This window comes from Typopeltis vanoorti, chromosome 23, assembly GCF_054136105.1.
Source record: "Typopeltis vanoorti isolate ZY-2024b chromosome 23, IOZ_Tvanoo_1.0, whole genome shotgun sequence".
NCBI classification, from domain to species: domain Eukaryota; kingdom Metazoa; phylum Arthropoda; class Arachnida; order Uropygi; family Thelyphonidae; genus Typopeltis; species Typopeltis vanoorti.
Window position 1 is genome coordinate 57,120,630 of NC_143571.1, and position 17,445 is coordinate 57,138,074.

The 17,445-nt window shown below is 35.0% G+C and overlaps 1 protein-coding gene across 6 annotated transcripts in view; it reads right to left on the reverse strand.

Moving 5' to 3' along the window:
- The window catches only part of LOC150093872 (intersectin-1-like), a 510,882-nt gene that overhangs the window by 178,001 nt on the left and 315,436 nt on the right, over positions 1-17,445 (reverse strand). For all 6 annotated transcript variants that reach the window (XM_090413144.1, XM_090413145.1, XM_090413148.1 and 3 more), the window contains one exon: positions 7,330-7,526. In XM_090413144.1, the coding sequence (XP_090269270.1) occupies positions 7,330-7,526 (197 nt within the window). The remainder of the gene's footprint in view (positions 1-7,329; positions 7,527-17,445) is intronic.

Sequence of the window (17,445 nt, forward strand, 5' to 3'; positions counted from 1 at the left end):
AGAATTTATGAAGACACAACACAAGTTAGAATAATTATTTTACTTATCATTAAGAAAATAACATTCGACGTTTCAACTTCTGTATTGAAGGCATCATTAGGAAAACATGCACATGTAAAGCATACAAGCTACATGACACTACACTACACAAAAGTAAGATGAATCTAAATGCTTGTTAACAAGTGTAAGCAAACAAAGTTTGCATATGAAGTATCTTCACAACTAGGCTACTTGTTTATAGAGGCTAATGACTTCACATTAATTGCCTAGTATCCCATTATGCAAAGCATACATCCTTTCTATAATGCATAATGCTGGGCATTATGGTAAAGGTCATCTCTAAAAACTAGGGATTCCTCTAACCTGAAGGATCATTTTAACTCATTAACTCTCAATCAAGGATACCCAATGAAAGGCAAACCATACCACCGAGAAGAACTGCTCATCTCCCATGGAAAAAATCCACCACGGTGAAGAATTTATACAGACACAGCACACATGTTAAAATAATTACTTTACTCATCATTAAGAAAGTAACATTCGAAGTTTCGACCTCTCTATTGAGGTCATTATCAGGAAAACACATATGTACAGGATACAAGCTACATGACACTATATTACACTACACAAAAGTAAGATGAATCTAAATGTTTGTTAATCATTTACCCTAGCCTGACCTCTGGCAAAAAAAAAAAAAAAAACTGAACTACATTAAACCATTTCTAAAGTCCTCTTGTATTAAAATTTTCTTCTTAATCCATCATTCTTGTTCAGATTTGGATGATGTTTCAGCATTTCACAGTGCCATGTGATGATGACGTCAATACAATATCATTAAGAAAGTAAAATTCGAAACTTCGAATTTTACTTTCTCAATGATAAGTAAAGTAATTATTCTAACACATGCATTGTGTCTCCATAATTTCTTCACTATAAATGCTGACCCATGTAACCCTAAAAGAAAGAATTGTCTTACTCCATGGAGAGTTGTCCCACAAGCAATGCAGCCACCATGGTAAGATGAAAATACGTTTCTCTCTGTTAATTAACTGGCTACCCTTTCAAAAACTGTAGAGACAGAAACTTGATACCCAACTGCATTAAGCTAAAAAAAAATTTACCTCAGCCAAAGAGCTCTGTATTTATGCCCACTTGGAGAAAGCTCTGTTGAGAGAACAAATCCACTAGGCATGCAAAAATCTAGCAGCTACCAAAAGCCAATATTTTACAACAAAAAAACAAGGCTATCGAGCTACATAAATCCCGATATTTGGGATACTCTGGAGAGGATTACAGATGATTTGGCAAAGCACGTTATTAAAGAACAAAAAAACCAATAACCAAGTTTCAAGCAATAAAACAACAAGAAAGCAACAGACAATCCAGATGTCATACCCAGAGGAACAGCCCATTACAAACTGACGATACAAGGAGCAGCCAATCAACTACAAGCAAAGTTAGGAACAACCAACCACCAATAGACCACGGCCAAGTTATCAACAAATCTAGTTACAACCTTATGAAGGAAAATTCTTGCTTCTGAAAAAAAGGCCTGAACTACACCAAGGTCAGTTAACAAATTAGATTTCATTTATCACATTGAAAGAGGTCTAGAATCCCCCCCCCCCTCCAATATAGTCGACAAAGTATGAATGAAAACACAGTACATATTAAACTCCAATAAACAACTGAGTTGGAACCTAACCAGAGTAGAAAAATTAGCCCTTAAATCCTTAAAAAACAATCAAGAAGACATGGTTATTACTAAAGCGGATAAAGGCAATGCTACCATCGTCCTTGATCGGACAGCATACCTGGAAAAAATGAACCAATTGGTATCTGACCACAACACGTACCAAATGGTGAACTACAGCCCTACAAATTGCATCAAAAAGAAAAGACTTAATCAAATTGGTGATTGCGTAGCCAGAGGAAACAACCAAGAAACTAATACTGCATTATGCCCACACTCCCAGAATTTATGGCCTTTGCCCACGTACTCTACTCTGGGTATTTCACATGGCAAAATAATTTTTACCTAGAAAAAGAAGGTAAGGCCATGCTCACCACTGTCCCCCCCCCTCCCCCCATAGCTAACTTTTACATGGAAGACTTCAAGCAATGATCTCTAGATTCTGCCAGCCTAAAGCTCAAAGTCTAGCTGAGATATGTTGATGATATTTTCGTCATTTGGCCGCACGGCCATGAAACATTAAACACTTTCCTAAGCCACCTGAGCAAATAACACAAATGTATTCAATTCACCATCGAGATCGAAAACAACTCTCTTCCTTTTCTAGACACGTGTCACCAGTTTTCCCTCTGGCTGCCTCTCCTTCACAGTCTACTGCAAACCGATACACACAGGCAAATACATTTACAGTAGAACTCGGTTATAACGATCACGGTTACAGCGAATTCATGTTTATAATGATAATTTTGAAGGTATATTTGAATTACATTTGATTTAATGCATGTATTTCATGTTTATTACGAATTCGTTTCATGGGAATAACGAACGAATAATACACGTTAGTCGTTCCTTTATTGACATTTCGTACGTACACATTTTCTAGTTGTGGAAAAATGTCGGGAGTCAAACAGAAAATTTTATTGGTTTCCGAAAAAGTAGAAATTATACGGGAGGTGGAAAGTGGCCAATCAAATCTGACAGTAGCAAAGAAGTATGGTTTGTCCCCATCTACAATATCAACAATTTGGAAGAATCGCAAGTTGACTCTGAAAGCTTTTGAAAACAATTTATCAAAGTGTGTAAAAAACTTAAAAAGTGTAATAAAAGTGACATTGACGAGGCACTTCTTTCGTGGTTTAAAGTGCAAAGAACCACTGGCTTACCTATTAGCGGACCAATTTTGAAAGTTCAGGCCGAAAAATTTGCTGTTCAACTTGGTTATAGCGATTTTAAATGCAACAATGGGTGGACTGATCACTTTAAGAACAGAAACAATATTGTCTATGCAAAAGTAAGTGGTGTGGCGTTGTCCATTGACAAAAATGTTGTTTCTGACTGGATCAAGAATGTATGGCCGGACATCAAACGTAGGTATGGATACAACAACATTTATAATGCAGACGAAGCAGGTTTTTTTTATAATTTAACACCCGATAAAACTTTTCAATCTAAAAATGAAAAGTGCATTGGAGGAAAACTTATCAAAAATAGACTCACAGTTTTAGTTTGTGCGAACATGATTGGTAGCGATAAAAGAAAACTTCTTGTAATTGGAAAATCGGCAAAGCCTAGATGCTTTAAAAACATAAAGAAACTTCCCGTTGATTATACAGCGAATAAGAAGGCCTGGATGACATCTTCAATTTTCGACAATGAAATTCGCAAGTGGGATAAAAATCTTCGCAGTGAAAACCGGAAAATTTTGTTATTGATAGACAACTGTCCTGCCCATCCTGTAGTGGCTAATTTAACAAACATAAAAACTTGTTTTTTTTGCCACCGAATGTGACATCTGTCTTGCAACCACTTGATCAAGGCGTAATTAGATGTTTTAAATCCCACTTTCGTCATCTGTTAGTCTTGGAACTGATAGAACGCAAAGAAAAATCTGCGGAAAATGCTTACGACTCGAAGATCAGTGTACTTCACGCAATACATTTAATGAGTGATTCTTGGAATTTGGTGTCATCGTCTATGATACAAAACTGTTTTAAGAAAGCCGGTCTTGCAGAATACGAGTGCGAATTTGAAGAAGATGAAGAGGATAACTTACCGTTATCAGCGTGGTTAAAAGCGCGAAACTTGAACAATTTTGAAACGTGCGCAGAGATTGATAATGGCATCGCAATTTCGGGTATACCGACAGATGATGACATCTTAATACAAATCTCTCATACACCAGAAGAAGATAATAGTAGTAGTGACTCCGAGGAAGAAAATAGCAATGATGAGAAAATCATTACCTGGTGTGAAGCAGAAAGTGCTTTACATATTTTAACAAGATTTATGGAATCATGATCTGTAAGTTCAAACGACACATTCAAGCATCTTAGTGGTATAAGGAACAATTTCAAACGTATGAAATATGCGTCTTGTGCAAAGCAAAGCACGCTTGATTTTTTATGTAAAAATGTGAAGTTTTAAAAATAAAATTTTGTTCTTTATATGTATGCACATATAAACATTACCCAATATACCTATGCTGAGAAAAATCTGAAAACATTTTAATTCGCTCAAATTATGACCTTGGATATAACGAATAACGGTTATTACGAACAAATATATACGGTCCCGTGGAATTCGTTATAACCGAGTTCCACTGTATAAAAATTCATGCCACCATCCAACACAAAAGCTAGGGGTCATCAGCACCCTCAAACACAAAGCCCTAACAATTTCCTCCAATGAACAGGCTCTGAACCAAGAATTGGAAATTATTAGCCAAATGTTTGTAAAAAATGGCTACAATAAAACAGCTCTCAAGATCCTCCATAAAAATGGCATTAAAAGTAAAAAAGATTACAAGAATGCCATAGCCATGCCATACATAAGGGGCATTTTGGAAAGAATATATAGAACACTACTTAAATACAATATTAAGACAACCTTCAAACCCCATGCAAAATTAAGAAATTTACTTAACTCTTCCAAAGATCCTCTTCCATACCTTACCCACACAGGGATTTACAAAATTCAATGTATCTGTAACCTATCCTACATAGGGGAAACAAGATGCAGCATTCCGATTAGAAAAGATAAACACAAACGCCACATTAAATACCTCCGACTATGGTAAAACAGCCAGTCAGACCACACACTCCAAACACGTCACAGAATTGATTGGAAAGGTACCAAAACCTGATTTGAAAGAAAATTCAAAGAAGCCTGTGAAATGCTGAAATATCCTCCAAATCTGAACAAGAACGATGGATTAATTATTTCAAAAAATTGGAGGACTCGTATAGCATTCAGAACACCCCAAAGAGAAGAAAATCTTAATACGAGAGGACTTGAGAAATTGTCTAGTGCAGTTCTTTTTTTTTTCCACCAGTGGTCAGGCTAGGATAAATGATTACCAAACAGTTATATTTATCTTACTTTTGTGTAGTGTAGTGTCATGCAGCTTGTATCCTGTACATATGTATGTTTTTCTGATAATGACCTCAACAGAGAGGTCAAAACGTTGAATGTTACTTTCTTAACGATAAGTAATTATTTTAACACTAGTGTTGTGTCTCTACAAATTCTTCAGTATGGTGGATGGTTTACCCCTGGGAGATGAGCAGTTCTGCTCAGTGGTATGGTTTGCCTTTCACTGAGTGGCACCACTGAGTATCTTTGATTGATTGAGAGTTAATGAGTTAAAATGATCCTTCAGGTTAGTCAATGAGGTTAGAGGAATTCCTAGTTTTTAGAGATCACCCTTACCAAAATGCCCAGCATACATCCTTCCAGAAAGGATGTATGCTTTGCATTATGGAATACTAGGCAATTTATGTGAAGTCATTAGCCTCTATATACAAGTAGCCTAATTGCGAAGATACTTCATGCACAAACTTTGTTTGCTTACACTTGGATAAAGGATTAAACACTAATATAATTTCTTGGCATCATTAATTTAATTTTAAAAATTATCTCCAATTTTGATTGGCCTAAAGCCACTTTCTTGCTTAATGTGATCTGCTTACATGATAAATAACAGTTGAGATAATGTGCACCTTTGTCTGATTTAATATCAAGTCATCTTTGTGTGCCTCTTTCAACTCCTGACTTACACCTCAGATATCAACTATATATTATTCAATATAATATCTCATTTAAATCATATAATTGTAGTATTTTGAAAAGCTCTTCTAGTGGCACCCTGTCATATGACTTTTTCAAATCTACAAAATTAAAGACGCTTTGTATCATTGCCATGATTTCTCAACTGTCGTCTTAAAGTGAAAATCTGACCCTGACAACCTCTGTGCCTGAACTCAGCTTATTCTTCTCCAAGTTTCTCTTCCACAATTTTCCTTAAGCCTTTTCTCAAGAATGCTTGAGAAAAGGCTAATGGAAATTCCTTGGAATTCTCACATTCAGTTCTATTTCCGTTTTTACAGATGGGTACTATATGAAAGCTCTGCTCCAATCATATGGAATTCGACCCTCTGACTAAGCCTTCTGAATTATACATACAGTGTTACACACATTTATACCTCAATATTTCAGCATTACTGGTTGAATATCATTTACTTCAGCTGCCTTACCAATTATGTCAATCTAGTATTTATCAAATTATTCTGCCAGTTCCTTTTCTTTTCCATTGACTCTGCTGACATTGAAGTAGTGTTTGCCAGAGAGAAAGATCATTTTTTTTTCCTGTTTGGTGTCAAGTAGCATAACAAAACATATTGTGTAAATAGCATTAAAATGAAAAAAAGAGGTATAATAAAACATTCTATAAATATTTGATGTGTATGATGTTCTGTCAAGTTGTTCCTAATATAAAAAGAGATGTGCATCATCAACTGTGAAAGACATTATCATTAGTAAGGGTTTGTGAAGTGCTTACTAATGTAATAAAAGTTAATGTAATTTTACTATTTCTTGAAAGAAAACAGCTGAAGTTTATAGATGTTGAGAAGATACAGATATGTCAGTGGAAATGGAAGTGTTAAAAGGTGTGGACCATATTTCTGATTTGAATAAAAGATGATCCAAATTGCCCACTTAAATTTAAAACAAGTTCTGGGTGATTCTGGTGTTTTAAGATGAGAGAACATACCTAACCAACTATCTGACAATGGAGACTGCATTAGCAGATAAATTTCTCACAAATTCATTGGCTGCAGCCAATGAATTTGTGAGAAATTTTGAAGAGTGTTCCCAGTTATTCACCTACCTGAGTGCTTTACTTCAACAACAAAACTGCTCTTCTGTAAAAAGATGACCAAAAGAACATACATTATGAAGGATGAACAGAAACTACCAGTACAAAAGGTGGAAAAATCTTGCAGAGTTGATGTTGGGAGAATGAAAGCTCAAAGAGAATTTGAGCTTCTTTTTGAAGCTCAAAAAGAAGTATTTGAAGTATCCTATAAAATACATATATAACACACACACACTGATGAAAACTGAATAATCTAATTTATTTTTTTCCATTAATCTAATTTAATTTTTCAACAAATCTGACTAAACATTATACAAATATAATACTTATTTTACTGAAGTGCATCAGTTTTTCAATACCCTACGTACCTGCTGGCATTATCAACATTAGCATCTTTAATCAGAGGAGTTCACTAAATGTTCATCATTAACAAAAGAATAAAATTTCTTGTCCATCAATGAATATTTAAAATAAAACTTACTCTAACGTTCGCTTTATTTCTGTACCAACAATGTGCACCGTTTCAGTCTGACTAGCAGGTGTTCCATTACAGATAAATGAAGATTCTGCTTCAGAAGGACTCTGAATACGTTCAGCATAAGCTTCAGGAAACCATCCTTTTTTTCCATGCAGTTCTCCACCAAGCCATCCTGGTTCTGAACTCTGATCTTCTGATACCTAAATAATTTGAATTGATTTTTTTTGGTTACTTTATCAGTTAAAATAACACACACACCATATTTACTCGAATATAACTCACACTTTTTCCTCCAAAATTAAAGCTAAAAAAATAGTGGTGCGAGATATATGTGGGAATTTTCAGAAACTAAAGCTTTTCAGCAAAAAATAAATTGGGTTTATAATAAAATTCTCAGTATTCATTGTAATTTATAATTGCTCGCATTATTTATAAAATGAATGCTTTAAATTTTAACTATTAACGTTATTTATGCGATCAGTGGTTCACCTTCATTACGCGACATATTTGAATCTTTAGCGACAATGCTTCTGTAATTAAATTAAAACAAACAGTTTCATTATTGCTTGTCCTTTTATCATTTAGGAATCATAAGATCACCATGATTTAAAAAAAAAAAAAACTGAAAATGGGGATGACTTACCAAGAATCTACTATTTGCTATCACTACTACTGGTCTCGCATATAATCAAAAGATCGTGCTACTCAACAACAAAGGCAAGCTGACGATCGTTGAGTCGAAATGCTGATTTTCTTCAACCAAATTCCAAAATATCTGAAACTTCCACAATAATATTCACTATCTATTTCTAAAAGTTTTTAACTTTTCGTGTGCGAGATATGCAAAACTTTTTAATTCTTTTTTCATAAAGTAAAATCAGAGGTGAGAGATATATTCAAGGGCGAATTATAATCGAGTAAATACGCTGTGTGTTTTTGTATGGCAATCCTGCTAACGAAACATCAAAAACATCTGTTATGTTGATAACTTGGGTGGGTCCAGAATCACAAATCCAAGCAAAAGCTATTAAGCATATGCTTCAATTTCTTTCTTTCTTTTTTTTTTTTTTTTCTCCTTATAATTTTGAAATATATCAAACAAAGTGGTCATAAAGTGATATGTAAAAAAAAACACAGAACTTAAGGGGGGGATATTTGTATAAATCCAATAATTTCATCATCATAAAATTCCTGCTATATAATCGACAAGCCAAAACACCTTTGTAGGCAGGTGCATTGTCCTGATGAAAGATGATTTTTTCTTCTGCAAACTGGGTCTTTTCTCACGAATTTTTTCGTCTCTTTGGTTAAAAGATCGGAATAATATTCCTCAGTTATTGTTTTACCATTTTCAAGATAATTAATATCTAAATCAAATGAAACAACAAACCAAAATCAAATAAAAGAATAATTTGAGAGAGGTACATGATTAAATTTACATTGAGTACTAACACCTATCATATTTTTTTTTTTTTGGCAGAATAATCTGTCATTTGTCAGGAATCCATATTATTAGATCATATGTTTTGGTCCTCTAAGGCACTTCTAACTGCATCAATCTATTTAGATGTGGTCTTCCCCTGACTGCTTCTGATGACAGGAAGAAACATGAAACACCTGTTTTCCTAATCTTTCCTCATTCTCTCCAGCAGCAACCACACTAATTTAGATTAACTCTGCTTTAAATACTAACAGTCAAGTTCCTTTCTGCATTTTTAATTATGATTCTGTCACTGATGGCATTGTTCACATTATCTCAGATTCGCATCTCTCTGAAGTCTAGTCTTATTTCTAATCCAAATTTCATTCCATAAGTTAAAACTGGTTTAAATACTATCTTGTATAGCTAGTTAGTCTTTTGACTAATTTCTCTCTTGCAATAAAATTTATTCAACTGCCACCTCCACCATACCAGATTTGCATATTCTACTTCGATCCTCATTAAAAAAAAATTGTGCCTAAATAATTGAAATACTTTGAATTACTGAAAAATCATGATGCTCCTAGATGTTTACAGTAGAAAAGAAAAAGCTAAGTTTTTTTTAGCAATGGAGCAGACCCTTTGTAACAACAAGGCTTATAAGTTAAATTTAATAGGTTTTAAAATTAATAATATTAATTAATATCCCTGTGTAGAAGTCCTGAAGTAAAAATGGTGAAAACTTGACAAAGGACAAAAAAGTTAAAACCAAAAAATGAATTATGCAAATTTTGGATTTTGAAGAAAATGAGAATAAGAATTAAAAAATCTATTATACATGTAGCAAGCCAGCACAAGCATGATGGGTGCTGACCGTTTTATTAAAACATCATCAGATGAGACAAGCAGAAACTTGACTGTGAACTTGCCACATTGTTTTTTTTTGTGAAACATCAAGACATTTCGTACAGACGTTTTACAAAAAACCATGCAGCAAGCTCATAATCAAGTTTCTGCTTGTCTCATCTGATGACGTTTTAATAAAATAGCCAGCACCAGTCATGTCTGCTGCTGGCTTGCTACGTACATAATACATTTATTAATTATTATTATTTTACTTTTATTCTCATTTTCACATGTTATTTTTATTCTCATTTTCACAAATTTTGGATTTTAGTTCAAAATCCAAAATTTGAATAAATAATTTTTTGGTTTCAACTTTTTCATCATCGTTTGTACACCCTCTGTCCAAAAAGAAACCAAACTTTTCAAAAATAGAAGAAACTAGTGGTGCCACCTGTTGTATCTTTTTGTTGTCGAAAGTGGCAACCTTCATTTAGTGTTGTGTCAATTGTTTATGACATTTGTTTCATTATAAGCCGAGTTATAATGCCAAGAGTGACTGTGTTTTGATGAACAGTCGGAAAATGAGTTTCAAACAGAGAGCTGTGATTGACTTTTGTGTTAAACTTGGTAAAGTTTTACCAAAAAGCACACGGTGATGAATGCTTATCCTGTACTCAAGTTTACGAGTGGTTTAAGCAATTTCAAAGTGGTCATGAAACGCTTGAGGGCAACGAAAAACTGGACTGAGTGAAGTGAAAATCCAAAAAGTGAGTGATTTCTTCAAAGAAAACCCGAAATCGTCCATGAGATTGATTGAAGATGAATTGGGGATTCCAAAATCAACTGTGCACGACATGAGAGTTTGGGCCTTCGTAAATTGAATTCGTGATTTGTTCCTCACAAGTTGACTGATGACCAAAAAATGTATTGAATTGAACACTGTGAGGACCTAATTAAAACTGCTTGAAAGGACTCAAACTTCCTTGAAACAATCGTTAACTGGTGATGAAACATGGTATTTTGAGTATGAGCCCGAAACAAAGCACCAGAGTGCTGAGTGGAGATCACCAGAAGAGGGGCATCCGAAAAAAAGTCGCTTAGAGAAGTCAAAAGTAAAGACAATGCTGATTTGTTTCTACGATTCCAAGGCATTATCCACAAAGAATTTGTTCCACCTGGCCAAAAGGTCAATGGTGAGTTTTATCTTGAAGTTTTGAAGCGACTGATAGTGAGAATTCGTCGCATACGGCAATGAATATTGTGATGCAGGCAGCTGGTCACTTTTGCATGATAACGCACCATCTCATCGTTCAAACATTGTGAGACAGTTTTTGAGCAAAAACCAACTTTATTTGCCGATGAAAGGAAAGCAATACGACACCATTGAAAACGTTCAAGCGCAGTAACCATGACCTTCAACAGTATCCCAAAAACCGATATAAAAAACTCATTTAATGAATTAATTGATCGTGCCCAATGCTGTATTGAAGCTGAGGGAGAATATATTGATTGAAATAAATGATACAAATAATTATAATTGGCCTGTGTTTTATTTTCTATCAAAAGTTCTGTTTCTTTTTGGACAGAAGGTGTATTTTCTATACTCAGTTGTTGCTATCTTTTATCTACTACTTAAAACATCACATGCTGTCTCAGCTCCAATCAAGTAATTTGTCAAGGTTTCACCATTTATACTTCTAGATTACACAGGTATGTTAATTAATCATTCATTTCAAACCCTATTAAATTTAACTTATAAGCCTTGCTGTTACAAAGGGTCTGCTCCATTGCCAAAAATAGCTCGGCTTTTCCTTTTCTAGCTAAATTACTTCTCTATGTTCTGCCACTGAAAATGCAGTCAATGTTTCAGCCTATTTTCAAAGTTTTGTCTTTTATTGCTGATTTTATTATTATTATTACCCCAAGACCTCATGGAGTGAAAGACTCATCTGGGAGGTCCTTTTATCACACACACAACTCATCATACCGTGCCTTGAACACATTCAAACTCTTTGCAGACCACCACACTCTCAGGCAAGGCATTCCAATCATTTATAACTCTGCATGAAAAAAACCTGCCTCTCACTTCCCCTACTCACACCCTCTTTATACAGCTTCCAGGGATGATCTCTGGTTCTCCTCCAATCTCCCACTATTTTCTGTAAAACTTCTCCAGAATTGATCCTATAAGAACCCCTTACCAACTTGTAGGTCTCTATCATATCTCCCTTCTTCCTCCTGTCCACCAGACTCTGCAAATTACATCTTCTCAATCTTTCCTCATACTTGATATTCCAGAGGTCAGAAACTACCTTAGTCAATCGCCTTTGGACCCTTTCCAACATCTCTTCATCCTTCTGAAAACCAGGTGACCAAATCCGGGCACAATAGTCCATGTGTGGCCTAATCAAAGCCTTATACAATGGAACAAGAATCTCCCTACTTCTACAAGTCAGCGTCTCCGCATCATTCCCAGAGGCCTTTGTGTTGTCTTCACAATTTTGGCTATGTGTCCCCTAAATTTCAGATCCTTATCCACTATCACTCCCAGATCTCTTATTTCTCCCACCTCCAACAATATATCCTCACCAAGCATAAATTCTGCATCCCATCTCTGTTTTCCAAATTTTAAAACCTTACATCTTGCAACATTGAATTCGCATCCCCATTTCTGTGTCTAATCACCCAATTTATTCCAGTCTTCTTGTAAGGCCACAACATCTTCACTACTCTTCATGGTTCTTCCCAACTTTGCATCATCTGCAAGCAACTGAATATCTCCATCCAAATCTTCACCTATATCATTAATATACAAGTTAAACAGTAATGGCCCCAAAACAGACCCCTGAGGCACTCCACTAGTGACTCTCCTTTTCCTGGATATTGCTCCCCCATACACAACTTGTTGATACCTATCAGATAGCCAGTCTCCAATCCAATGCACTAATCTAATATCCAAACACCATCTTCTCTAATTTGACTATCAATTTATCATGAGGTACTCTATCAAAAGCCTTTGCGAAATCTAAGTATATTACCGTGTATTCTTCTCCTCTGTCCAAGGAAGCAGTCACTTTATTGTAATAAGTAAGTAGATTACTAAAACATGACCTCCCTTTAGCAAATCCATGCTGTCCAGCAAAGATAATACAATTGTTGTCAACTCAACTCTGGATCCTAGTTCTCACAAGGTTCTCCAACTTAACCACAACACCTGACACACAGATAGGCCTATAGTTTGATGCTTGAGGTGATGTTCAATCACCTCCTTTATGAAGTGACACAATCTTGCCCTCCTTCCACTCCTTAGGAACTTGACCGAGTGCAAGACTTGTATTAAAAAAATATGTCAAGACAGGTGTCGACTCCCTGGCACATTCCTTCAGAATATGTGGTGATATATTATCAAGTCCCACAGCCTTATTAACATCTAGTTTACTCAACTCCCCATACACCTCTTGCTCACTTACAGTCAGTGTCTCCTCCCTATCATCTACTGCTCTCAATCTCTCCATGAAGTCACATTCACAAGATTGAAAGACCTTTATGAATTGCTCATTAAGTATCTCCACAACACATTCTGCAACAGCTGTTTTTATACCATTTTCTCCTATCAATGTCAAATTGATAGGAGAAAATGTAATGTCAATGAAAATGTCAATGTAAAATTTGACATTTTCATGTCAAATTTTATAACAGTTATTCAATTATATAAATTTCAGCTAAATTTATATAGTTAAATAGAGTTCATATGATTTTGTACAAATTTCACTAAAAACTAAAAAAACTTGACAAGATTTTTATGTGACTTCCACCCAAGGAAGACTGTAAACCTAAAGTACATTAATGATATAGGTAGACTAAGGATTTTTCTTCTATTTTTATTATTAATTTTCATAATCATAATTTTTTTAGTATTTTTATTTATTTATTTTACTTCCTCCAGAGACCAAACATGGAACTTTTTCAAGCCACTTTAGGCCTCTAATAAGTGGGGTAGTTATCTCACAGCAAGCGAAGGAATTCCTTTACCACCTAAAGACAATCACAAACATTTATACCCACACCAGAATTGAAACTAGCAGCCTGTTGGTTGGAGAGCAGATATGCTAATGACTTAGCCAACCAGACTGGCAATTTAGAAGTATAACATCATCTGTATAAATATAGTGGTGAAATCAACATCTCTAATTCTGATATTAGATTTAATGCCACTTTCCTTCATGTGTCCCAAATATATGATGAGTGAAGACAGCTTGTGCCATGCCTTACACCTGAGCATCAAACCATCTTTCTGTACCCCCAATTTTTTTGAACATATCTTTTGGCATATTGGTTTTATGCCTTTCTCAAGATCTAAAAAAATATTCCAGTGAATTCCATTTATCTTCTACCACTCCCAGAATAACTAGGTAGTTGTCTTAATTTTTTCTGATTGTTTCCTACTGCTACTAGTCTCATTAATAATTCTAGACTCTAGAATTAATTATAGAATAATATCCAGAATATCTTTTTATCTCCAGTTTTAATGCCACATTTGCATCTCCAATTCTTAAAATGGAATTGGAGATGCAAATCTCCAATTCCATTATACATTTTTCTTCATTTCTATTCCTTTTTCAATAACTTCCAATACATTTTACTACCTTTGGGATATTTACTCTCTATATGCTCAACAAATTCTTCTCATGCTTTTGTTTACTATGCAGAGCTTAGCTTCTCTGCATTTTTTTTTTCCCGGAAAGAAAATCATGCCTCTAACTTCACCACATTTGATACTGAGTCATCAAGGTTTGGTTCTTGTATTAAAATATTTTTTTCAATAGAAAAAAAAAAAAAAATTGAAACCCGAGGAAGGAAATTGTATATTTTATTCTATAGATCATCTCAGAAAGTTGTTCAACTGATTCTTTTAAAATTTTTCATATATATATAATATCAGAAAATACAATATCAGAACCTTGTTCACTCCACTTCCAAAGATCTGTTTCTTAATAAGCCACCCAAAACTTTGTCATCATCAACTCAACTACCCTGGTGTATATAAAATATTGTGTAATTGTGATATTCCTTATTTTGGGCAGACAGACAAATCTGTCGAATTGCATATGGAAGAACACATGAGGGACATTACTTACAAGAGACAGCGAGCCAGTGCATTATCAAGTCATATCCTTTTCTCGGCTAATTCTAATGATGAAAACCAAAGTCACAAAGTCTGCTGGGAAAAATCTACTAACATCTTCTGTTGCAATGATGAACTAGAGAGAAAAATCATGGAATCTAGAGAAATCATCTTCAATCCTGTTCATCTAAATAATAACTTGAGCTACAACCTCACAGATTGTCATTCAGCAATCATGTACTAGCATTCACGAGATGCTACTAGCACGTACTTTCCCAACAATACAACTAAAGAAAGAACAGCTTTAAATACAACCACAATGATTTAGTGTCAATTATGTATAGAGACTCTCTATGATGTTCATAGTTTATTTAAGCTTCAGTGTTTTAGTGTTTTTTCTTTCTTTTATAATGTCACCTGATGAAGGCTATCACAAGCCGAAACTAGTTGTGTTTTTATATTAAAATCTTTTTACTTAAATCTCGGTTCTAGTCATTCAATTCTTTATAAATATATATATATAGGATAAAAAAAAATTTTCTTATTGGTTTCCCAGAAAGAATCTAAAAAAAAAAAAAAAAAAAAAAAAAAAAAAAAAAAAAAAAAATATATATATATATATATATATATATATATATATATATATATATATATATATATACAGGGTGTTCGGGATAAATTTGACAGTTTCGTAAGGAAAAAGAAAATCTTCTTTGTATCTATTAAATTTAATGAATTGACAAAAAAACATTACAGGCAGAGTTAATTACAATACTATCAACAAGATTTACTCAAAATAACCACCATTAGCATCGATCACAGCTTCAATTCTGCTTCGGAACCTCGAACAAGCTGATGCTACAGTCTCCCTGGGAAGGGCCGCAAAAACTGTTTTAATTTTATCCATTAACTGGGCTTTTGTATTACTGGAAGTGCGATTGGTGTCTTTTTCAACTGCGCCCCATACAAAATAATCCATGGGGTTAAGGTCTGAGGAGTTTGGAGGCCAAACATTTGGACTGGTGAAGTCGTAGAAATTTTCAGACAACCATTTTTGACTTTTCCCAGAGGTGTGGCAAGGGGCCGAATCCTGCTGCCATACATACAGCCTACCATTGGCTACCTTTGTTATCCAGGGCTTGACTACAGTTAGCAACTCCACGAACAAAGCCCGAATTCCAATGCCAGGGTTCTTCAACACCTGTTCCTGCAGATTTGCGAGGAATTCTGCTGTACGAACGCAATCAGATCATCTGCTAGGGATCTTTCTTCTTGCTACATCCTCGTAGTCACCATTGCAAGTCTCTAGTTCATGCCTGATTGTTTTTACTGTATTCAGGGAGCATTGGGCAGCAGTCGTAATATCCTTATTTTGATGGCGGGCACGAATCATCATGATACAAGTTATTCTCTTCCATGATTCAGGTGGGTTCCAGCTATCCATCCTTTCTGACATCTTGTATATGAATGAAGAAGGGTCCAAACTTTTAAATGAAGAGAAGTGTGTGTTAATACATGTAACTTACGGAAAAATATAATTAATTATAAATATGTCAAATTTATCCCGAACACCCTGTATATATATATATATATATATATATATATATACACACACGTATGTATGTATGTATATAGGGTGTCCCAAAATTAACGCAAGAAGTAATTTTGATAGAAAACACAGGTTTTTAATTAAAAATTGTAATTTCTTATTGATTCATAAAGTATACAGTATAGGGTTATGCATGGAATAGCATATTGGGTGAATGGCCTCCACGGCTTTGCTGGCACATACGCACTCTTTTGTCGAAATTTTCCATGACCGTTTTGCATAAATGTGGCTGAATTTCGTTGATACAGCGCTCAATTTCCTCCTTCAAGGCGTGGTTGCTCGTGGGCTTGTTGGCATAAACCTTAGACTTCAAAAAAAAAAAAAATCCAACGCCGTTAAGTCACATGATCTGGGAGGCCAATTCTGATCACCAAAACGGGAAATTACACGACCAGGAAATGACTCATGCAGTAATTGAATTGTTTCTCGAGCTGTATGGCATGTGGCACCGTCTTCTTGAAACCACATGTTGTCCACATCGATATCTTGCAATTTAGGCACCAAAAAAAACTGGATTATCATGTCGCGATAGCGAGCACCATTAACTTGCCTTACCAGCCACATTTTCAAAGAAGAATGGACCGATGATGCCTCCAGCCCAAAATCCACACCAAACAGTGACACGTTGTGGGCACATTTGTTTCTCAACAATCACTTGTGGATTTTCTGAACCCCAAATGTGACAATTTTGTCGATTAACGAAGCCATCAAAATGAAAATGAGCCTCATCGCTGAAGATGATTTTGTTCGAAAAATAAGCATCCACTTGTTGTTGTTCCATAATCCATTCAACGAACTCTCTTTGCTGTGTGGTCAGTAGGCTTCAGTTCTTGAGTCAATTGAACTTTGTAAGCATAAAGATGCAAATCTTTCGTGAGAATATGCTGTAGAGAGCTTCTCGAAATGCCCAATTCAAGACCACGGTGCCGAATTGATGTTCCTGGACTCTCAGCAACACTCTCATGAACTGCTTCGATGTTTTCTGTTGAACGACTTGAAGGATGACCAGAGTGTATAAGATCACTAATTGATACAGTTTCCTTAAATTTTTAAATTAATCTTTTCACAGTTGATGAAGTTAAATCACTATTCTGACCATATTTTGTACGAAAATTGCGA